We start from the raw sequence: 25876 nt of genomic DNA, 5'->3' as shown, positions 1-25876 counted from the left end.
GTGTCAATTCCTTGTGCTCATTGTGTTCAATAATTGTCTTGTGAAGTCAAATAAGTTATTAGATCTGTGCCCAGGCGCACTGTGCGCGATTCCCTCGTTCAGTGTCATCACCTCATCACCGCCATTACGCAGCAGATATGTAATGGATCAATATCATGTAAAATAACCCCATAATCACTAACACGTATATAGCTGATACTGTACTTGTGCGTCAACCAAACGAAAGGCAATCAAAGGCTAGGTGGGAGTCACTTCCAGGGCATAATGGATAATGGATCTCTTAAAGGCAGTGGCACCTGGCACACCGATTGGTTTATGTTGCGTAACGCCCAAACCACACCTATGCATAATGTAACGGGTAGCGGAGGTGTTTTAAGGATTTAGGTGGTGGCATAAGATAGCCAGTTTAAAGCGGGAACGCCTCTCACACAATACTAAATCCCCAAATTAAGGAAAAACCACACCCACGGAGTGGTGTACTGTACTGTACTGTACTGTACTGTACTGTACTGTACTGTACTGTACTGTACTGTACTGTACTGTACTGTACTGTACTGTACTGTACTGTACTGTCACACCCAAAATCATCATATGTACAGTTACTATGCGTGTGTGTGTGTGTGTGTGTGTGTGTGTGTGTGTGTGTGTGTGTGTGTGTGTGTGTGTGTGTGTGTGTGTGTTAGGCTGCGCAACAGTGACACTTGATGGTGAAAACCAACCAAACTATTTTCGTGCTTGGACACAGCCAGCCAGGGACCCAGGACACAGGCAGGCAGGGACACACATAGCTGTCTATAGGAATGGTTGCACCGCTCAAAGATAGACTACAGCGCCTCCGTTGGAGTAAAGAGCAATTTTCCTGGCGATACTTTGTTAATAATGGACTTTTTCTGAGCTATAGAATTGCACCCAGAGTTATACAGGGGGGGAGAGTGGAGTGATTGTCACCCGAAACACTGTATTTGTCTCCATAAAGTTATCAAATGACTTTCTTTGTTCAAATAAAAAGGTGCAAAGCATTGACAGGCTGCAAATGCATTATGCAACACAGGAGAAGGCTGTGCAAATTAGTACATGATGCAATGTGGAAATACTTGCAGGTACTCCCAAATCAAATCAAGTTTGTACAGTAGGCCAAGCAAACCACACCGGAGCTGGAGGGGCTTTGGTATATAGTTCAAAATTATTGCTATTTATGAAAAGGAAATAGAGGCAGCTATCTTTTAAGTAATCTCGGAAAATATCAATATGTATTTAATAAAAGATACCATTTCTAACGCACAGTACAGTAGATATATCAAAGTGGACAGGTGTTACAATTGGAAGCACCGAAGCAGAATTTCAGGAATTAAATTAACACATTTAGATTAGTTGTCAATCATAAAATGAGACCTGAGCAAGTCAGCCACATTCTTATCAGATTGATAAATAAATTGAATGTCACTGAAATCCCAAGTAGAAAAAACACAGACGGCTATCCTGCTTTTTTTTCTCTCTTTTTTTTTTTACTTCTCCTGTGCTGCAAGACCATATTCTCAATTTAGACATTTCTCTCATAATACCGTGGGAATGCTATGAGTCCTGTGGGAATGTCCATTTAATGTCAGCCTCAAGTAAGCAGCAATGCCTACAGTAACACACTCATACAGCCACATATAGACACAGTAATATCTTCCGTTTTAACTTAACTCTGAATGACAATTAAATTTTTCACGTACGATTCATTTGCCCGTCAGTGTCGTTTGTGTCGTCACGAGTACATTAATTTCACACGGAATTTGAACATTATAATAAAGATAAACATATATAATGTTTCTGAAATGAGGTCGCCTTTTCACTGGAAAGAAAAGCATCGACCTGTACGAATGAGGCATCGGCAATAGTTTCATGCAAAAATATTTAGATTTTGTTACCACACACCCAGCAAATTTCAGTCTTCAGTTTTAGTCATAGTCTTTGGAATAGACTTCCACTGGATCTCTTGTCCACTATAGTCCATTCCTAACATTTTAGTCTACTTTTTATTTGTCGACGGAATTGTCTGTATATCTCGTCTCGGTTCTAGTCATCATAGCTTAGTGTTCATGTAGTCTCCATTTAGTTTTCGTCTGTGGGGAAAAAGGTAAGTCGACGAAACATTTTTCGTCTTCGTTTTACTCGACGAAAACAACAACAACCGCCACGCACACACACACGCACCCATACCTGTATCCTCGTGCTGCCGGGGCTTCGCCCTATCAGGACGCGGCCTTCCTGAAGTTGGGCGACCTTGGGGTCTTCGACCTTCAGAGAGTCCCACACCAGGTCCGTGACGTCCACCTGCCAATCGCTCCCCAGGAGGAAGTCGACCTGCTGGCCGCGCTCGCCGCCACCGCCGTCGTCGCCCTCCCCCTCCTCCTCCTCCTCCTCCTCCTCCTCGGCTGCCCCCGCCCCCACCACGCCTCCTCCTCCGGTCCTCCGTTCCCCGGTGTTGGCCACAAAGTGTGCGAGGACGCGCACGCTGGTGCTCTGGTACTGGGCCGTGCAGACGCCCTCCGTCCTCTCCCCCGCGTCTCCTCCGTCCTTGGCATCGCTCACTCTCTCGTACCTGGAGGGAGGGAGGGAGGGAGGGAGGGAGGGAGGGAGGGAGTGCATGGGGCAAGAAGAGCCAGGAAAATGATTCACAAAATAAAGTTGTCTTTTGACCACATTATATAAACATTTCCCGCCCCCTACCAGGGCCCAGGAAATGATTCTCCGTTCATTTTCCTCGTAGACTTTTCAGAAAGTATTTATTTAAAGACGTCTACGCCGCAGACAAAGCCAACTCTTGTCGTGACAAATCATGACAACAAACAACATTTTTTGGGCCGAACAAATAATTAGAAAGAACACTTTTTTTTTTTTTTCTTCTTCTTTGTACGGTAATTATTTGTTTGGTCCAAAATATTGTGTTTGTTGTCATGAGTTGGCTTTGTCCGCGGTGTAACCGTCTTTAAATAGATACCTTTTGAAATGTCTATGGGGAAAATGCATTGGGAATCATTTCCTGGGCCTGAAAGGAAGGGGGTGGGACTGCGACGCTCTATTCTGGGCATGTCATAAAAGCCAAAGACAAGCTTTTGGCCCCCCCAAAAAAATACAGACATTGCTCAAAATAGGTGAATATTCTGTAAAAATAGCAGCTCTACGAATATCATAACACCTTGTGTGCTTGTAGAGTGGCTATTTTCTTTATTGATAATATACAGTAGGGTTTCCATTTATTTTTCCACCATATTTTGTGAGCAGTGGAGAGGAATGAAAGGCACTGCAAGAAGTTTATTTCTGGCTGATCTATGGAGCATACTTTTGATTGAAGGAAACATCTATTTTGAAGATGAATCCATCGCAATTTGACTTTGAATGTTTTTGCAGAAGATGCAAGTGGAAATTCTTAAATCTTTATTGATTTACTTTTATTCAATCATCCGGCCGCACAAAGACGGCCAGTAAAATAATAATTTAAGAAATATAGTTGCATACTTTGGGTATACTAGTACTATATGGCACTCATGATGGTGGTGCGCGGGGCCTTGTGCAATGTTATCCCATTTTGGGTGGGAACCCCTTTTGGTGTTTAGCTATTGAAAAATAGCAGATCTACAAGCTCGTAGCGCGCCACTCAGTGGCGCGCTACGAGCTTGTAGATCTGCTATTTTAAAAAAATCGAAGAACGACTGACATAGAAACATGGCTTTTTCAGAAAACTAGTCAGGATTTAGAAGACATTTTTAGAATCTGATCTCAGGTCAGAATGGGCTATATAGGCTCTATTCTTTTTCCCATGCTATTCTCCAGAGAGTGTCCTATTTCATGGTGATTCATTTGGCCAATAGTGCCACGGGCAGGGCAGGGCAGTGGGTTCTGTGTGTGGCTCCAGGACGTAAACGTGTTGTAAACAGTCAACCACCACGACAGCCCATAAACACAGGAGCTGTGGCCATTACCCTCCTTCCCACCGTGTGTATAATGCATCCACTCGGGCATGCTCTGCTGCTTCCCTCTCTGGGACCGTGAGCCCTAATTTATACTTTGCCGTAAAGTCTCGATGCTCACTGTGAGGGCTGTGTGGTCCCAGCCTCACTGTGAGATAAGACTCGTCCAACCCACACTCACATTTGCATTCTACTTTATCTTCTGGTATCGACATTTGCAATAATTATACTGTAATGCATGAAAACAATCAGTATTTGAGAATGGCCAATGGCAATATATGCACTGTTATTTTTTGTGATTCTTTCCAGTTTTATTCTCAGACACAGGGAAAAGGTAGGAGGTCCGCACACTGTTCTACAGCTCCCAGACTATTTTTTTTAAAACATATGTTTATTGATTTTTCTTTAAAACATAGTAATTTCAAAGCAATTATTGACATATACTGTACCCCCCCCCCCCCCGCTGCCCTTATCACCATGGCAGCACAAATACAAAACAAAATCTTCGAAGAAACATTAGGAAATGTCCATAAATACAGAACAAATTAAATAACAAAAAAAAAGGAAAAACACATTACATAAAGTTAAACAAACAAATGCACAATGTTTTTGTTCTTTATTTAGTTCCTGAAATGGCGACATATGGGGCAGCTGGGGTGGAGTCAGCTGTGATGCAGAGGACCATAATACTAACATATGGGGCAGCTGGGGTGGAGTCAGCTGTGATGCAGAGGACCATAATACTAACATATGGGGCAGCTGGGGTGGAGTCAGCTGTGATGCAGAGGACCATAATACTAACATATGGGGCAGCTGGGGTGGAGTCAGCTGTGATGCAGAGGACCATAATACCAACAGACTTAATTGAGAAGAATTGCTGTCCACCCCCTCTCTCATTATGCCATTATTATACGAGGTCTGTTGGTTGAGTGCATTTCCTGTTTGGTTACACATTATTTTCATTTAAAGTTATGTTATGTTGACCTCAAGGGCCCTATACCACTTCATTTGTTGAAACTTGTGTTAATTATTTGTTACTTTTGACTTTGAAAACCTGTGTAATCCATAAGCTTTGACTGCTCGGCCCCACAGTCAACTGAAAAGGGTTCATTTTTGTTTGTTTTTCAGTGAGCATTGCGGTTTTACACAACGATGTATGCATCAGAGCCAGGGGTTCCCAAACTGTGGTACTGTGGGGCGGGGGGGGGTGACATGAAAAGAGTAATGGCGTTATTTAACACCCAAATCATGTAAAACACCGTTGTAAGAAGATGTATACAGTGTATATAGAGCATTTGCGGGAGTATACAGCAGCTGCATGTCTCTCAGTGCAGTGACATTGTGATTATTTGCCATAAGCATATTAAACTTTTTTTTTTTAAATAATTTACGGCCGAATACAACAAGGTCAGGAGGTGGGCTCCCCTCCCCTCCCCTCTCCTCTCCTCTCCTCTCCTCTCCTCTCCTCTCCTCTCCTCTCCTCTCCTCTCCTCTCCTCTCCTCTCCTCTCCTCTCCCTCCCCCCCCCCCCCCCTCCTCTCCCCTCCCCTCCCCCCTCCCCTCCCCTCCCCTCCCCTCCCCTCCCCTCTGTCACACTCTTAATCTACCTTTTGCACTTGATGCTTTCTTCACATTCTCTCTCCCCCTCTCTCTCTCCCCCTCTCCCTCTCTCCCTCTCTCTCTCTCTCTCTCTCTCTCTCTCTGCCAACTGGCTCGGGGGGCTGGGGGAGAGGGAGGGAGGGAGAGGGTGACAGTGACAGCTTCCATTAGGTTTAATGAGGCGTGGCCAGTCGGGCAGAGGAATGGGTTGACAGGTTAACATGCTGTGGCCGAATAGCTTGGATTAGTTCCTATAGCCGCCTGCCGTCTGCTCGCCCTCTCTCTCTTATACTCCCACATCCCACCCCCCCCCCCCCCCCCCCTTCCCTTCCACACACCAGTTACGGTCGACCCCAAAAAGTGTCACCTGAAATGAGGTGACACTTATACGGCTGCGGGAGAACAGAAACACAGGCTGGTTTGGGTTTGGTGTTTGTATACTGTACGGACAGTCGGACACACATGACAGGTCAGCCGAGGTGTCGCAACGTAAGACGGATTATGCATTCATGTGAATCAATGTCCCCGCGCACACACGTTCTTTCGCACGCACACACGCACGCGCACACAGATAAAATTGATGCTCTGACTGGTTCACCTCCCCAACCCCAATGACAGTCATGGCCCAGGGATTACTGAATGAGCATGGACAAAGGGCATGAAGGGTGAGGGGTATTGGGAGGGTATTTTGGGGGGGGGGTATTTGTTTAAGAGTGCCGCCATGTGGTGTGCAGTGTGTAGGGACTCATGGGACTCTGAAATGGGGCCAGGAATACATGTACTGTATGTATACACAAAGATGATATTTGCTTTTCGTTGCTGTCGGCCCGGACACCTCGTATTTACCGTACACGTCCATGACCGATACTTTCCAGGAAATGGGAAGATAATCTATTATGTTCCAATGGATCAAATGTAGTTCTTATATCTATTCAGAAGCTCTTGTAAATACTTACTCATAGGCTCCATATAGTTATCAAATCCACACACAACTTCTCTTAAAAGATTACTTGTATCTTGTATAGATTGGCTATTTTCGATACTTTTGCATGACACACTTGTATAGGCTATTACTGTATGTCGAAGCAGGGCATTAATTCACGGGGGAAGATTTTTTTTTGTTTATTCCTCTCCTCCTACTCTCTACTTTACATTATTATTTGTTCATTTATAATCATTTGTATTGGGTTTTTTTTGTGGCTTTCGCCTTTATTTTTTATATTTTTTATGGAGGGACAGACTGACAGGGAATGGGGAGAGAGATGGGGGAGTGACATGCAGTAAAGGCCGTTGGGATCGGGAGTCGAATCCGCGGCACACTGCCACCAGCCAAGATGCCTGGACCGCTGAGCCACGGCACAGGCCATTAATTAATAATAATAATAATAATAAGGGTAATAATAATAATAATAATTTAGTATTTCACCTGTGCTCTTTTTCTTTTTTCTTATTACCTCTCCTTCTATACGTCAATTAGATGTTTGAAGCAAGTGTGTGTTTATTATATAAAAGTTATTATGTATTTATTTTTACTGTATGCATTTTGGCCATGGAATGTCTTTCCTATATAGTTGCAAGCATGTTGTTCTGCCTGAATGCAGTCAGTGGTTGAAAGCTTTGGTTTAAAATGGCAGGATGGCATTTGTTAAACCCATTTTGACTCTAAAAATGTCTTCTACATCCTGGACAGTTTTCTGAAAAAGCTATGTTTCTATGTCAGTCGTTCTTCGATTTTTCAAAAATAGCAGACCTACAAGCTCGTAGCGCGCCACTCGGTGGCGCGCTATGAGCTTGTAGATCTGCTATTTTTCAATAGCTAAAGCATAGCATAATGCTAATACCAAAAGGGGTTCCCGCCCCCAAAATGGGTTAAGGTTCAAATATCATGTAGACGGCATTATGTTTTTCCATCTGACTATACAAGCAGTCTTTATTATTATAATTTACTTCTTTCCACAGAGTATATCTTACGCATGATCACGAATCACAACTTGTGGGATACCGAGCCACTGTTGGCCACTTCATTGGAAAGACTTGCTATATACACTTATGCCATATGGTTAATCAAGATTGTTTGCATAAATGAGTATAAGCTTGATTAAACTATTCATTAAAAAAAAAGAAAACGGACGGATGTTTAACTTTGCTGGATGATTTCTCAGCCTTTTTTTTGCATGAATGGTCAGACAACTTTCCCAGCTCTGCTGTAGTCAGCAGCAGAAAAACGTCAAAAGACTTAACCATACCTCTAGGTGAAACTCGTACTCGTAAGTTTACACAAGTTATTCCCCATGTTTTTAGATTGCAAAAACACCTTAAACATTTCACTTTTAGTGTGTGTGTGTGTGTGTGTTCAGATTTTAATAGTACAGTTAATTATATAGTGTTAACGATACAATCAATCCAGGTTTCAAGGCCACCGTCTCCCTCTCTCACACTTAAGGTCATTACACACTGGCGAATTAGCGATGCGATATATTTGTGCGAATAATTCGCATAAAAAAAAACCCAATTGAAGTCCATGCAAGCTTCCACATCAGTGGCGAATGTGCGAATGTGCGAAAATGCGACCGTTTTCGCTTTTATTTGTTCGCTCTGGTGTCGTATTTTGCAGAGATTCGCAGGCGAACTGCTACATGCAATATTTCGCATTTTCATTTCATTTCATTATTCGCATCGCGTCGCTAATTCGCCAGTGTGTAATGACCTTTAGTGTCCAATCCAGGGACATCGCTGGATTTCATAGCGCAGCACCGCCGAGTGCCATGCTATGAACTTGTAGTTGTAGGTCTGCTATTTTTGAAAAATCGTGAAAATGTGGCGCAAATCATTGACTATATACGTAAATTCTTTCAGCGTGAATGTTTTCAACTCAAATCTTTGCTTCTGGTATAGGGTCCCTGGAACAACATATTTTCAGATGGGGGTCCGCGGCCAAATACAGATCATTCTGGGGGTCCTTGACATGAAAAAGGTTGAGCACCACTGACATAGAAACATACAGTAGGGTTTTTCAGTAAACTGTCAAGATTTAGAAGACATTTTGTAGAATCGTCCACAGTAGGTCTTGGACGGGAACCCCTTTTGGTGTTATGTTATGCTTTAGCTATTGACAAATAGCAGATCTACAAGCTTGTAGGTCTGCTATTTTTGAAAAGTCGTAAAAATGCGGCACAAATCTTTGTATATATATTCTTTCAGAGCGAACGTTTTGGTGTTATGTTATGCTTTAGCTATTGAAAAATAGCAGATCTACAAGCTCATAGCGTGCCACCGAGTGGCGCGCTACGAGCTTGTAGGTCTGCTATTTTTCAAAAATCGTAAAAATGCGGCACAAATCTTTGTATATATATATTCTTTCAGAGCAAACTTTTTTTATTTTTTCCCTCTACGTCAGGCCTAAATGGGTTAACTAATGGGTTAATCAATGATGGCGTCAAGTGGCGTTTGCCTTACCTCCTGCTGCCAGTAGAGACGGGGACCCTCCATCCTTTGATCTGGCTGAGCTCAGAGTCAGACAGGTGGATCTGCAGAGGCAGGCGGGGCGTCCACACGCTGACCTCCAGCTGGGCACTCAGGAAGCTGTAGGTGAAGTTGAGCGACACCTTGGTCCTCCCTCTGGTCTCTTTGCCGTTCACATAGACGTAGTCGCAGCGCTCCGACACCTGCGGCCACAGGCAATTAGACATAATATTGGAAACAGGCTGTTCAATTGACCCGCACACTGCTCCTGCAGTGAGCCCCTATCTCCACCCACAGCAAAGGGAGTTCACAGAAATGCCAATGACAGAATACATTTGGAGAAATTAATAGTTGTCTTCTTCACTCCCACAGACAGACAGACAGACAGACAGACAGACAGACAGACAGACAGACAGACAGACAGAGAAAGTGGGCATACAAAAAGAGCACATCAGAGAGATGGACAGAGATTAAAGAGCATATAATAGATGATTGTACAGACAACATAGTAGTACTACACATGCCGTACTGTACCGATACATTTTCTGTCTCGGATACACGTCTCGACTTCCAACCAATTAGACGCATGCTGTAATACATTCCAGTACATTCCAATTACTTAGAAGTAGATCTCGTGGTATTTTAGTGAACACTAGCCCGTAAACTAATTAGCTGGATGGTTGAAAGACTTGGCATTGCTTCGCTTGAAATGCAAACTGCATTTAGTAGCATACTGTGTGCGTGCGTGCGTGCGTGTGCGCGTGCATGCGTGCGTGCAAGTATCGGATTACAGACACTTCATTTTTGGTACTTGGTAAATCAAGAGAGACAATTTGATAAGGTCTGGCTGCCCCTCGTTAACCGATTCTGAACGGGAACCAATTTTGGTATTAGCATCATGTCATGCTTTAGCTATTGAAAAATAGCAGATCTACAAGCTCATAGCGCGCCACCGAGTGGCGCGCTACGAGCTTGTAGGTCTGCTATTTTTGAAAAATCGAAGAACGACTGACATTTTTAGAATCTGACCTCAGGTCAGAATGGGTTAATCAGACCAGTGTGTGTCCAGGGGAAACCTCGTATGAATCTGATCTCAGGTCAGAATGGGTTAAGGTCTGGCTGCCCCTCGACCGTTACCTGAACAGAAGCACCTAATGGACAGGATGCCATCGATGTGGCCCACCGTCCATCATCATCATCATCGTTTGTGTCCGTTTCCCACGGCAGCGTTTCATCTTGCTACTCTATTTTTTATCCCATTTAGACATGAGGGCAATTCAACAAAATGTCTTCTATAAATCATGACCCATGTTTCCATTCCATGTCAGTGGTTCTCAAACTATTTCATGTCAAAGAGCCCCCAGAATTATCTGTATTTGGCCCCCCCCATCTGAAAATATGTTGTTCCTCCAGGCACCCCCCCCCCCCCCCCCCCCCCAGAAGCAAGGATTTGAGTTAAAACCGTTCGCTCTGAAAGAATATATATTCAAAGATTTGCGACACATTTTCACGATAAAAAAATAAATATAGCAGACCTACAAGCTCGTAGCGCGGCACTCGGTGCCGCGCTATGAGCTTGTAGATCTGCTATTTTTCAATAGCTAAAGTATAATACAGTGCTTAAACGACAAATGGGGTTCCCGCCCTGAATGGGTTTTAAGAAACGTCACTGAGGAGTATGGGTTGGAGGTTTCCTTTTCCTCTTGCCTGTCTTGTTCTTTCTTTTATTCCTCGGTTTGTTTTTCATGACAAAATAATGTACACTGTACAAATTGCGTTTAACATTTTATAACCTGTTCTTAGGCCAGACCTCAAAAAATAAACAAAATCTTCTAAATCCACGATCTTTCAAAAATAGCAGACCTACAAGCTCGTAGCGCGCCACTCGGTGGCGCGCTACGAGCTTGTAGATCTGCTATTTTTCAATAGCTAAATTATATGTTTAAAACACCAAAAGGGCTTCCCACCCAAAATGGGTTAATTAAACGCATTTGACAGGGGAAAAAAAAGAAAGATAACACAACACAAATAAAACAACTCATTTAAAGGTTGCCACTCCAACGTCACCCTTATCACGCGCCTGTTAACGTGTGCATTCGATTAAGGTTATCGCTATTGGCAGAGAGTGATTGCATATGCCAGTCATGAGCATGCACGCAGTGATGTGCAGTACCCCGGCAGCAGCTTCACCGTTTATATCATTTATATATACAGTAATACCGGTATATATATATATATCTTACACATGGTCTGACTGTGGCTGATGTTTCTATTATATCTGACTCCGTCAGATCAATCTTGTCGCATTAGAAAACTAATAAACCGTGCATAATGGGCAGATTAAACATGAAATATCTCTTTGTCATGCCCTGAGATTGAAGCCACTCAAGCCAGTATAGTAGGTACGTAGTATGTTGCTGTGTTATGGCAGATCAGGAACTGTACAGTATACAGTAGGCCTACACTACATAGACATTGATAACTGTACAGTATAGGCCTACACTACATAGACATCGATAACTGTACAGTATAGGCCTACACGACATAGACATTGATAAAGCCTACCCTACATTATAGCATGCTTTTTCTTTTTACTTGTACCCCAAGCTTTAATTTCATATATTCACACGAAAGGTTCATAATGACAAACGTCCGTGAATGGAGTAACGTCACGACCCACAACACTAAGTGTTTCACTTGAGTGTACAGGGTTTGATGAGGGCCCAGGTAGTTTTCGCTGGCTGGCGGGCGCGGCTATAGAGTTCAAATGGACAGGTATCAGTCAAAAGGGAGATATCGAAGAGGAAGAATGGATGGGGAAGGATATGGAATGTCAGAACAGGTCAGCTCCATATATGGAGAGCTACGGGTTTGAGGTCAGATGTAGAGTTGCTGGCCAATATTGATGGCATTCCCATACGGGCTAAATATTGACGACATCAAGGGATCTCCATCCCTGATGATGTCACGTGATGTGACATGGCCATATATGGCCATGGCTGGGGGTGACGGACTAACTAACTGACACGTATTCATAGTAAATGCGATCTGCTGTCGCAAAGAAAAAAATACCGATAGCAATGGAAATGCTTTAGTTACCATTACATAAAAAAGAGCATTACATTTTCTTGTTAACCCCCTTGTTAAGACCCGCATTAATTTCTACTTGCAAAAACCTTACTACTACTTTGTACTACTAGGACTAAGACTAAAAGATATGTTAAATAAAAAATAAAAAATAAAAGTTTGATGAAAAATGTATAATAATTATATAATATAATAAATTAATAATTTACATTTGGGGGATATCTTTCACAATAATGAATAAAACATGTTCTAGACATTCTAATGTTCACAAAAAAACATATATTACAATTATTGTAACACTCCGATCGCCCGGTGGTTATTTAATCCATTAAATCAGAGCGCCCGGCAATTTATAGCAGCGGAGCACTTTTTACCGACGGACCCGGATGTTATCCCGGATGTGGCTGAATTTTGCTTTAGCTATTTAAAAATAGCAGATCTACAAGCTCATATCGCGCCACAGAGTGGCGCGATACGAGCTTGTAGGTCTGCTATTTTTTTGAAAAATCGAAGAACGACTGACATTTTTTAGAATCTGATCTCAGGTCAGAATGGGTTCATCAGACCAGTGTGTGTCCAGTGGAAACCTCGTATGAATCTGATCTCAGGTCAGAATGGGTTAAATCTACCGCGGCTAGCGACGGGACCGCGGTGGGCCGTCTATGAGACGTGATCTTTTCTTAGAATTGAACGGGATGATTTTAGATCAAGAGTTATTAACGTTTTAAGATCGGCAAAACAGGGGGGGGGGGGGGGGGACATTTTCGATGACGTCCCACTGTTGCGCAACATCGAATGTGGAGTCTTTTGGATAAAACTTTGTCTTATGGCTGGGCGCCGCAGGGTGTTATACTAATTGAAAGGACGGTGAACTTCGTTCCGGGCGATCGGGGTGTTAAATGTGGGCATGAACAGCCTTTGGGGGGTGTTGATGTGTTTTAGGGCCGGGACTTTAACGCGTTAATCGAGATTAATTAACTACAGAAAAATGTATCGCGATTAACTACAGATAAATTAATCGCACCCCCATAATAAAGTTGTTTTTATTTGTTTTCTCATGCCCAGCCATGTAAAGCACATCTGAGTATTCATATACACACTGAAGACACTTTATATAGGCACTTGCTGCCTATATATATCACCTGCCTATATATCACTGTTGGGATAAAACGCATTTTTCTATGGAGTTGTGTGCACTGGAAATAATAAAAAAGTCCGCCCATTCTGTGTTGCCTATAGATCTGGAGGTCTGAAAAAAACAGTAACATTATGAAGTACATTTTTGTGATGTCACTGAGATGTACTTCATAATGTTACAGAATTTTTTTCAGACCTCCAGTTCTAGGCAACACAGAATGGGGGGGACTTTCTTATTATATCCACACAACAACTCTAAGGTATATTAATGACAGTAAAATGTTGAAAATGAGTGGAATCCCGTAGTCACTATTCACTGGGATACCAAAAACATTAGAAAAAACGGTTTCTCACTGTTCTCGGGTTAAATATTGATATGCGATTAAAATGCGATTAATCGAGATTAATTAACTACAAAGCCTCTGATTAATTAGATTAATGTTTTAATCGAGTCCCAGCTCTAGTTTCTACTCAACACAGTTGAAACTGCACTTGGTCTTTGTATTATGAAAGGGTAACACTATTTATTCATCTAACCTTTATTTAAGTCTCAGGGGACACATTGAGCCCTCTTTTTCAAAGGGTGCATTGATTTCATATGTCTAAACAAAATCAATGCAAGGCATGACTATAGAAATGGCTGCTTTTTGCAGAGCGCACATCTCCACCAGGTCGGGTATTATTGGCCATGCTTTACTCCGTCAAATGTGACCGAGTGAAGCAGGAGTCCAAGAATAGAGAAGATTTCTTTATCGTTATGCAATAAAAAATAAAACAATGAATGCATCTGTAGTATTCAGCTTTGTATATGTACAGTATGTAGTGTTAAATCAATCCAGGTTTCAAGTCCATTGTCTCCCTCGCTCACATTTAAAGGGCAATTCCACACATTTTCAACATTTTTACTATGTATTGTGAAGTACATCTTGATGTCATCAAGATGTACTTCACCATGTTAATGATCTTTCCCAGACCTCCAGTTCTAGGAAACACAGAATGGGGGGGGGGGAAGCTCTAAGGTATAATTAACCGATTCTGACCCGAGATCAGATTCTAAAAATGTCTGTTTGAAAATTACAGTTTTCTGAAAAAGCTATGTTTCTATGTCAGTCGTTCTTCGCTTGTAGATCTGCTATTTTTAAATAGCTAAAGCATGACGTAATGCTAACACCAAAAGGGGTTCCAGCCTAAAATGGGTTAATGACATATAGGCCTAGTAAAGTGTTGAAAATTAGTGGTATTCCCACCAGTGGTGTCCAACCCAGTTCAAATAGACAGTGCGGTGACAACCAGTCGTACCCAAAACATGGGGGTTAAAATGTCTCAATGGAAGAGTAGGGAGACCTACTCCTATCTCCACAGATGTGCTTGTACACATTGATTGCCTGCAAGAACGGCTATATATTTAACGTCCTTTCAAGTCCAACGCTTCACTGCCAACGACGACCTTGCATGCCAAAGGCTAAAATATGTCATTTAGACAGCATTATTGTGTTCATTCATTTTCATCCAAACCTTTATTTATTCTCCAAAGACATTGAGTCACCCTCATTTGCAGCGTCGTCGAGATACACAATAATACAACATTTCTGCAAAACAACAAATTCCTGCTTCATGGTTCCTGACACCAAACTGCGCCCCGTGGGGGACCGGGCCGTTTGCTCGGCAGCACCGTGGGGGACCGGGCCTTTTGCTCGGCAGCACCGTGGGGGACCGGGCCGTTTGCTCGGCAGCACCGTGGGGGACCGGGCCTTTTGCTCGGCAGCACCGCGCCTACGGAACATTCCTCCCCGTGGACCTGAGAGTGAGCCGCAGACTATTGGATCATTTAAAAACGGGCCTGAAAACGTTCCCGTTTCGGAAAAGGCTTTTTCGTGTTGAATTGTCGTCATTTTTCGTTATGTTTATTTATTTGATATGCATGCAATGCATGCTACCAGTTCCGGGTGCCTGAGACAGTGCTTTGACTCTCTCTCCATATCGGCATGTATATTGTTTATTCATGATATTGTTCACACATTGTACTGTATGTGTATCTGTCCATGCTCATTCAAGCAGATGACTGTGGGTGTTGTACAGTATGTGGCTTTGGTAGATGCTAGTTAGCAGATGGAGTTGAAAAAGACCCAGAAACTCGATCCAACCCAAGAAGAAAGCCCTGGCTCGTGATTTGTCGGAGAAGTTGCGACTTCAATCAGCTACAAAGGGCTCTCACATGTGCAGCCAGTGCACAGCCAATGACAAATCGGGGACATCTAACGCATCTTTCTTCAAACCGCAATCATCTTTTCATCAAACCTCTATATAAACAGGAACAAATCATTCCACAACAAAGGCTTTTGTTTCCAATCAGCAACATGTAAAATGTATGTACATTCTGAAAGGTATCATATCAATGCATGATTGGCATAGCTGGGAATTTAAGCATATGTCGCGCGCAAGTGGTGTGACAATTGTTCCATTATAACAAGACCAATCTTAAGCAGGCTGTCATTTGCCGCCTCCTCCTTCAATACCAGTTGGCAGCTCTACCCTCAAAATGATACATGTATGTCAGAGAAACCCGTTCTCGCTCTTTTCCAACAATACTGACAGGTTGCCAAATGACAGTTCTCTGCCCCTGACAAATTCCCTCATCTCTCTCTCTCTCTCTCTCTCTCTCTCATCCCTATCCCTACCTATTATCTGCTCCATTATTCGTCACTTTTTATCCGTCTGTCATGAAAACAGGTTGTACTTGAAAAAGAAAAAAAACGAAGTTGCACTGAAATTAAAGTAGGACGATGAAACAATCCAATATGGCTGTCGAGCCATCTGTGAGACAACTACTTTGGGAAGTCTTTGGGAAAACGACGTGTAGCCTCAAGTTAGGACACTTGCCTCATTATTATAATGAATTGTCTTTCTGAGCATCACAAGAATTCAGAGTTTGGAAGTATGAGGATTTTACTCAAGTAAGGAGCCAAGACTTAACATGACCTGCTCGTGTTAATGGAAACCCTAGTCTGACTCTCAGAGTAACATATAGGATCACAGCCTTTATAGCTTTCACTCCCACAACATATAGCCTCAAGACTTGAGCCTATATCAGTTCAACAAATGGGACAGTAACGGAGTGAAACTAAAACGGCACCACAGGGTTGTGACAGATGAGATAATCTCAGACTGTAACTTAGAGGAGACACTCTTTTATAAAGGGGTATTATTCAATTATATTAAATTACATATTACTACATTTCTACGACACTCACACCAGGTGTGGAATGTCTTCCAGCAGTATAATACCACGGAAGGAATGCATAGTAAATCGCCTGATGGGATCCATCGTCCAATTAACTGTTAACCCATTCTGACCCGAGATCAGATTCATATGAGGTTTCCACTGGACACACACTGGTCTGATGAACCCAATGTCAGTCGTTCTTCGATTTTTCAAAAATAGCAGACCTACAAGCTCGTAGCTTGTAGATCTGCTATTTTTCAATAGCTAAAGCATAACATGATGCTAACACCAAAATGGTGTTCAGAATGGGTTAAAATATGTATCAGCTGTCTTTCAATATGAGTTGATACGACACGGTGGAGCTCAACAAAATGGGGGGGGGGGGGTTTGGCATTCATGTGATGCAAAGAGGATAATGGAAAATCACGTTTGCACACGCACACGCACACACACACACCCACACACACACACACCCACACACACACGCAACTACACTAAAACAATGATATTGACACTTAAGCCCTATAGCCACCCAGAGAACTGAGACAATGAACTCTTTATAGTTTCATCTTCTCTTCTTTTCTCTCTTTTATTATGGCCTCATAAATTTTGACAATGTTGAAATAAAGTTTATACTTTCATCTATCCGATGCTTTCAAAATCTAAAATGGAGATCTTTTTTTTAGGTAGATTTTCCTCCCCGACAGAACGGGTCGGCGCCACAGATGACGATACCGCGGTAAACATCTAATTGACATCTCTGAGAGCACACAGACACCCTCGGCACAACAAATGTGCCACTTCATTGATCTCTACAGTTCTCCTTGACGACGACGACGGGAGCAGATCAATGTCCTCCTCCAAGGAAATGATCCATTGCATTGTAGTACATTATTTCTTATTTGTGAGTGCGCAACACACACACACACACACACACACACACACACACGCACACACACGCACACACACGCACACACACGCACACGCACACACCAATCCATAATGCAGGTTTAAAACATAATACACTGGCTGTGTATAAAACACAGCCAGTGTATTATGAATTCGCTCTGAAAGAATACATATTCAAAGGTGTGTGCCGCATTTTTACGATTTTTCAAAAATGGCAGACCTACAAGCTCGTAGCGCGCCACCGAGTGGCACGCTACGAGCTTGTAGATCTGCTATTTTCCATATAGCTAAAGTATAACATAAAGCTTTAGTTAAAACACCAAAAGGCGTTCCCGTCCAGAATGGGTTAATGTGTCTCTCTCTCTCATACTGGTGATTGACATAAGACTAAACTAAACACTACACGACACAATAATGGTTAGGGGGGAGAATGGGCGATTAATATCAGTCCGTGTGACCAGCAGGTCCACTCGCCCGCACCACTGCATCGTTACACTGACACTTCCGTGTTTTTTGAACCATGTCAAACCTAAAACTCATCGGTCATTAAACCGATTCCTTGCCACCATTGACTGCGGCGCTGGAGCAGCAAGTGCCGACAGAATGCACGAAAAGTGGGGCACGGTGGCACAGTTGGTAGTGCTGTCGCCTCACAGCTAGAAGGTCCTGGGTTCGATTCCCGCTCGGGACGCTGTGGGTGCTGGCGGCGTGTTTCCTCCTCCGCGTCATCAGTGCCCATACCCGAAGGCGGGGTTGGCGAAAGGGCCTTTCTGTGTGGAGTTTGCATGTTCTCCCCGTGTCCCCTATAGGGTAGGTACCCTCACAAAAAACATGCAGTAATCCTGGTCACTAAACTGCCTCCCCCTGGCCAGCCGGGGCGCCTGATGGAGGGGAAAGGAACTGGTTGGAATAACGTGTTCCTTCCACGTGCTACGTCCAACCAGGGAAACTCCCCCCTGTCAGGTGTAAAGGAGCAACTTGGACACTCAGGCATGAAGGAAGCATGAGTTGAAGTCCGTTGCTCTCCACTTGTCCCCCATATATGGGGACTAGGTTGGTGGAGGGTGTGTAGAGCCCTGGATCACATTAGATGATTGACACAGGGGTGAAAAATGGGTTACAAAATCGTGGGATAAAAAAAAAAAAAAAAAAAAACGCTAATATGCTAACCAGGAGGTCGCGCTGATTTGTTGTTGAGCTCCTATGACATCGTCCCATCACCTCAATCTGAGCCTCAATTCGGAAGAAAACGCAGCTAAGATCCTGCGCGGCGCGCTTGCGCACAGAGTTTTGGATTTTGTTGACGCCATAACAAGGAAGCAAAGCGTTGCCAAGTAAGCTCTTCAAAGCAAGTGTTACGCACGACAAAACCTTTGGCAATACGCTAATCGAGGGATTCATTAATGCTGGCGCGAATTGAGTTAAGCCTATACAAGGAAGCAAAGCGCTGCCAAGCGGCGGGGAGCTAAAATACGGTAATGGTGTTAATTCTGGATTAATAGAAATCTACAAAAGACAAGAATTCTCGTTCAAAGCTCGGGTTCAAGCTCTATATATACGAGATTTATCGAATCTGGCATAGATTGTGTTAAGTGCACCTGAAAACCTGTGATGTGTACAGTATAGACACAAATAAAATAGATATTTGCACTCAATAATCAACCATATGGCACACACCTATATACAGTATATATATATATATATCCTTTGTCATTTTTCCTGATTTATAATGTTGTGTTGGATGTATTGTTTTTTGTCTGTATTTTGTGTATTGTAACCTCGGCTACATTGAAAATGAGGGCTTGCCCTCAACTGTAATTGTGTACTGTACATTTAAGGAGCAGATTATCATAACATGGTTCGTATATTGAACAGCATATAGGGTGCAATAGAGCACGCACCGTGACGCACGTCCACTGTACCTAAACGCCAGGTTTCCAGGCCGAGGTAAATAATAAGAAGAGAAAATAATGCCCCGCTCACTCTTCATCAGGTCTGATGAAGAGCCATATATGAGGCTCGAAATGTCCTGTCCACCATGGTGTATAAGCGGAACATTAACCCATTCTGACCCGAGATCAGATTCTAAAAATGTCTTCTATACATCCTGACAGTTTTCCATTCTGACCCGAGATCAGATTCTAAAAAATGTCTTCTACGTCAGTCGCTCTTCGATTTTTCAAAAATAGCAGACCTACAAGCTCGTAGCGCGCCACTCGGTGCCGCGCTACAAGCTTTTTAGATCTGCTATTTTTAAATAGCTAAAGCATAACGTAATGCTAACACCAAAAGGGGTTCCCGCGCCCAAAATGGGTTAAGCTTTGGAACTTATTCCAGTGTGCAGAGCTTATTTTCTTCTCTTGTATCGACCAGTAAACAAGCTCAATGTCCCTTGAAACAGAGCGCGTCGCCAGGTGCACATTGATTAAAGTGTGATGTCCTGGCCCCGGGGCCCGTGTTATGTGTTTGTTTTGAACTTGAGCTGCAGCATGTCCGTGTCTGTCCACAACTCGCACATGTGTGCACTTCCGGGCGGCGCGCACACTGTATGCGCCAATGTTGTGCAACAGTGGAGTTGCATGCAAACTGTTCAACTTTTAAGTACAGTACATTTGTCACATTCTCTCTCCCCCATAGTCTGCATGTGACTCCACCATGGCCACTCCCACATTCATTTCCACCACACTGCAGTCCCATTTACACAAGTCCCTCGTCAGCCCACCTGTGAACACTTTGCCAATCAACCTGCTCCTATAAAACTGGACTCTTCACAAACTCTTGTCAGTTCATAGTTTGTTGTCATTAGGTTGCTTGTCCCTGGATTCCTGTTTTGACTACTTTGTCATTTTGCAAAGTCCCGCCTCGTTGTCTGGGCCAGCCAATGGCCAGCTGGGCCCAAACGGATCTAGAAAGATGGCGACTTACAGTGCCGGAATAACAGGCTTCATTTTACGCTCATGTTAGACCCGTGGAACGCTTTGTCCATATTTTTTACAGTCTATGGTGTGGAGCCATTGAAGCCAGTTGGAGCAGTGGAGCATGGAGGCACATGCAGAGAGTGTTAGAGAGGCAGGGTCTGAAATCCCATAAGAGGGCGCACTTTTGGCCCAAAACAGCGAAAATATAAAAGATCTATACAAGCTTGTAGATCAGCTATTTTGGGGGGGCGCAACCCTGCACTCTATGTGGGCTCCATTTCCGTCACCGCTAAAACCCCTTATCCCTAAACTTCTTTTTCACTATCTCGCTAAACATTTTGGAATATGTTCAAATGGCCAGTCTATACAAGCTCACAACGTGTCAATGTAGATTGGCTATAGTTGAACTATTCAAAAATGTTTTTCAAAATAGTAAAAGAAAAAAAAGGCAAAGAAGTTTAGGGATAAGGGGTTTAGAGGTGACGGAAATGGAGCCCTTTATCAGATGCGGTGTACATAGCATGGATTTAGAATGCTGCCTTCCATATATGGAATGGAAAGGAGAGGAGGGGCATTTGCATTTCTTTCACCATCAGTAAATGCTGCATTCGTGGTCTGGAGAGGGCATGTTGCTTTACAGACGGCCGAGACGGGTAAAAGGGCAGGGGCTGAAGCCCCCTTTGATGTCTGTGTGTGTGTGTGTGTGCGTGTGTGTGTGTGTGCACGGCCCTGAGTGGTGTGCTGTTTAGAGACGCTCCACAACGCTCACTTGTTGCCACTCCATGGGTGTCGCGGGGGGTTCTGGTTTAGAAACTATAAGATTATGTGAAAAATAAATCTTCGTCTTTTGGAAAGACGGTGCCAGAGGAAGCCAACCGAGTAATCCATAACTTCAGAGGCAAATTCAGATATAATACACATCATCGCATTTCCCCTGCAGACTATATTCCTAATCATTACTTTTCATTGGCAACCAATCAAGGAGAAAACCTATTGAGTGATGCTAATTCCTTGCAGGTTTTTTGCATGCATGACACCGGAAAAAGCGCACACGTGGTGGTGGGGTAGATAAACCAGTGGTTCCCAAAGTGGGGTTCCGGGGACCCCCCGGGGTCCTTTATTGAGTTCCAGCTGGGGGTCCCCATAGCTAAATGATAGTTTGGAACCAAATGGACCCTCATGGGTCGATCTGTGACTCAGAGAGTGTATAAGTTGCACACACTCAGAGTTAAATGAACGTTGATTTTTTACAATATGCCGTACATTGGGGTCTCAAGAGATAGGAATGCCATTAAACGGGGGTCAAACTGGGGGTCCTTGAAATTAAACGGGTTGAGAATCACTGCTAGAGCCGGTACAAATCTTCTCTCTCGTGGGGGTCTCTCTGGCATATCCTTTCACATGGGGGGTCCGCGGGCTAATTAGTGTCAATTTGGGAGTCCTTGACATGAAAAAGTGTGGGGATCATACCGCTGATATAAACAACTGGTTTGTGTTTGCTGTATATTCAAGCCTTAAGGACAGTAGCTTCAGCTTATTTTTCTTACACTAATGCATAACCCTGTAGAAGTCAGAGAAAACCCATGAAAGAAGCAACAAGATGCTGCAACCAGTGGACAGACGGACGCACACACACACACCCCACACCCAGTGGGGGACACACACACACAGAGGTCGACGTCACTATGCGAGGTACTGTACGCATGCCGTGGATAATTAAACCCACTGGGAGCGCTCTGCCTTTATTTCTCTCAGGCATGCTTGTATAGTATATATACACACACACACACACACACACACACACACACACACACACACACACACACACACACACACACACACACACACACACACACACACACACACACACACACACACACACACACACACACACACACACACACACACACACACACACACACACACACACAGCATGATAACATTGACGCACTTGAAGAAAGCTATTCACCCACATACACGTGCGTGCGTGTCTGTGTATAGAATAGTCTTGGACATGCAAGGTTTCTACTGTGATTCTCGATGCTACAGTCACTGTCAACCATGTTATGTAAGCAATAATAAACAATGTACAGTACCACAGCCTTGATCATGATCTCCATGGAATGCACCGCGCCGAGAGCACTTTTCAGGACCATATGGATGGAGTGCCACAAATGCCACAAAGTTTCCGCGCGGTGGTATGCTGTAGAAATTCTATGTTGGTGTTCATGTTGTTATCCAGAGAGGCCCCTGTCTGAATAATAGGAAACATGCTGGCAGCTGCACTAGTTTTTTTCTTGTTTTATTTGTAACTCTTTTTCTGAAACTCTGCTGCAGGGCTCACTCCCCGGGATATTGATCTATCACTCTGTGACCCTTTAGAAAAACGTGTCTAATCTAACAGCCTGCCATCGAAGGCTATATATGGGGAAAAAACGACGACGACGATGACAACAACAACAGAGCACTATTTATTTTTTTGCTGGAAGAGATGAAGATGCATAGTCCTTCCAGTGCATTCTTTGGGCAACAACATTATACGCAGCATGGAGACAAACAACGGTTCACAATAAACGGATGAGGAATGAAAGCAACTGCATTTCTTATACTTTTTCTGTTCAGGAAATTGAGTTGGCATGAGGTTCAGCAACAGATTGCAAACGTAGATGTCGAAGTTGTGAAGTAGTAGCAAAGAATGAATTTCTCTTGAACACTATTCCCTTTCACTCTGTGTCTAAAATAACTTGCTTTGTTACTTTAAAACACAATCGGTGCCGGAAGTTCTTCAAAAGGGGGTGCCGGGGTTGTCTGGGCGCTTTTACTCTGAAACCCACGACGCGGAAACAATCTACTAAAAAGAAGTTGCAAGCTTACATTGCGATCGAAAAAAAGGAAAAAATATCAGAATCTTCTTATCTGGCCCGGTATCATTGAGGATGCGATAGGATGTCCTCAGACGTCCTATGTACGCGTCGGTGGGGGTCCCTATATGACGTGTGGCAACGTCCTATGTACGGAATCGGTTAATTGGGCCTATCCCAGGAAAATTAACAATTTAGGACATACAGAAGCACAGCCAGATCAGCTATAGGATAATAATTGTGATCAACCCAGTGGATGTTATCATTGACATTTTGTAATGATGATGTGTCTGTGGAACATAAAGTCCAACTACGGAGAAACCCTGCAGGGACGGACTGGCCACAGGACGTCGTACCGGGCCGGTGGGCCCGGTGGGCCGACCCTCTGGTGGGCCGGTCTGGGCCAAAATGTTAAATTATAGTTGTCTTTTGGTTGTGTGTCATTTATGTTGTATACTGTAAAAGTGGTGGTGTTATAAGGGGCTTGTATTTCAAAAGTCAGTAGAGTATCTTGCACACTGGTTTGTGGTGTGGGCCAGCCTGGGCCTTATAAATTCCGTGAAATTGATCGGCCCAAAACATTGTGTTCATTGTCATGATTTGTCACGAGTCCCAGTTGGCTTTGTCCGCGGCGTAACCGACTTTAAATAAATACTTTAAGAAATGCCTATGGGAAAAATGCATTGGGATTTATTTCCTGGGCCACTCGTTGTTCTGAAAGGGGGTGGGACTGCGGCGCTCTATACCACACTTCAATCTATTCCGCTCCAACCTCCTTCTACACGACACAAAGCAATTAAAAACTAAACCGACAGCCACTGGTGACAACCTCACCTTTACGGCCTCCTCGTCCGTCGACTTGCACTCCACGGACTCCGTCACGTCCGAGACGGTTCCGTCCGTTCCGACGGTGACCACCTTGACGGGCACGGCGACGGTGCGGCCTGTGAGGACAGCCGTGTTGAGGATCTCAGTGTCCTGGAGGAGGGGCCAAACCACACAAGACACAATGTTAGATCTAATGAAACATGTCATGAAGGAAAAAAAGGCTTAAAATAGTGTGCCTGTAATATATATATATATATTTTTTTTTGTGATCATTAGAATGTCTAGAACAGGGGTGCCCAAAAGGTCAATATATTTAGTCTTACTTTCAATCGTCATAGCTTATACTTTTCACTTGGTTTCCATTTAGTTTTCGTCTGTGAAAAAAAGGTAGTCGAGGAACATTTCTCGCCTTAGTATTAGTCTACGAAAGCAACACCGGTGAAAGGACAGTTAGCTAAGTGTTTGGACCGGGGGGGGGGGGGGCAGCCAATGTCTGGGCCAGCCAATGGCCAGCTGGGCCCAAACGGAGCCAGCCAATGGCCAGCTGGGCCCACACAGATCTAGAAATATGGCGCATTACAGGCTTCATTTTACGTCCATGTTAGACCCGGGGAACGCTTTGTCCATATTTTTTACAGTCTATGGTTTGGACACGTTAGACACTATTTTTTTAACAAGATCTACCCCCCCCCCCCCCAAAAAAAAACAAAACAATATTATACCATTGCTGAATATAGTAAAAAATAATACCTGAGGGGGCTTTGGAATTAGCGTCGCTGGTGTTACATATAAGACCAAATGCACTTGGAATGGGAAATAGAGGGGGAGAAATTGAATAGGTTGGGGGGGGGGGGTTGTATTTAATTTGTAATGCTACTGACGTTTGTGCGCAGCACTCTAGAAAACAACATATTGCATTGTGTGGGTTTGAGCTGACACGCCCCATTTGATGGCAATCAATCAAGACAGAAGACACCTTTTAATTCAAATGGCAGATGCCAACATTTATTTGTATTAACATTTAACTTAAATTCAGTAATTTAAAATATCACTTCTTTTTTTGTTTTGACATCAAAACCCCCACATTGAAGAGCTATGCCAGGGGACCCCCATGAGAGAAGATATTTACCCATTTAAAGGCATTTCTATCTCTGGAAACGGCCCCAATTTATATTGTAAAACCAATGTTAATTTAACTCTGAGAGTGTACGGGGTCCACTGGTTCCATTTGTACACACTCTCAGAGTTACAGACCCACATAAAGGGTCCATTTGGTTCCAAACTATATCATTTAGCTGGGGGACCCCCTATAGGGGTCTCCGGGCACCACTTTGGGAACTAACTGGCATACACGCGTACTCACACACGTACATACGCCATGCAGAATCATGAACTCATGAATAATGTAACAGTGCTCAAACTCTATCTGCCGTTTCAGGTATACATTATATCTTCTGTTTTGTTGGGGGGGGGGGAGGGAGGCCTCGAGTGGAATCTCTTCTGGTGTGCAGTAATTATATGCAGGCCTCATTTACAGCTATATTCCCAGCAGGGACTCATTTTCACGTTTCACGCGCAAAACATTGAAAGTTTCATATCGATGCGTTTTTGCTAAAACAGCACGCCGTTTGAATTGCGATCGCGAGACATTCCCGAATGGAACGTCGTGAACAGGAAGAGGATAATGAGATCAATTAAGACATTCTGAACGGGAACCCATGTTGGTGTTGGCGTCATGTCACGATTTAGCTATTGAAAAATAGCAGACCTACAAGCTCATAGCGCGCCACTCGGTGGCGCGCTATGAGCTTGTAGGTCTGCTATGTTTGAAAAATCGACTGACGACTGACGTTTTTTAGAATCTGATCTCAGGTCAGAATGGGTTAATCAGACCAGC

General features: G+C 43.6%; 1 protein-coding gene across 1 annotated transcript in view; it reads right to left on the bottom strand.

The window, feature by feature from the left end:
• Positions 1-25876, bottom strand: part of LOC310878841 (transmembrane protein 132C-like) — a gene marked incomplete at both ends in the record, with an annotated part of 240058 nt that overhangs the window by 22264 nt on the left and 191918 nt on the right. The window contains 3 exons of the mRNA XM_083793256.1: positions 2206-2587; positions 9011-9219; positions 23986-24129. Of these exons, the coding sequence (XP_083649382.1) occupies positions 2206-2587; positions 9011-9219; positions 23986-24129 (735 nt within the window). The remainder of the gene's footprint in view (positions 1-2205; positions 2588-9010; positions 9220-23985; positions 24130-25876) is intronic.

The sequence above is a fragment of the Protomyctophum parallelum genome (assembly GCF_964188405.1).
Source record: "Protomyctophum parallelum genome assembly, chromosome: 21".
NCBI classification, from domain to species: domain Eukaryota; kingdom Metazoa; phylum Chordata; class Actinopteri; order Myctophiformes; family Myctophidae; genus Protomyctophum; species Protomyctophum parallelum.
Note: the sequence above shows the minus strand (reverse complement) of the source record. Positions and strands in the feature narration are given on the sequence as shown.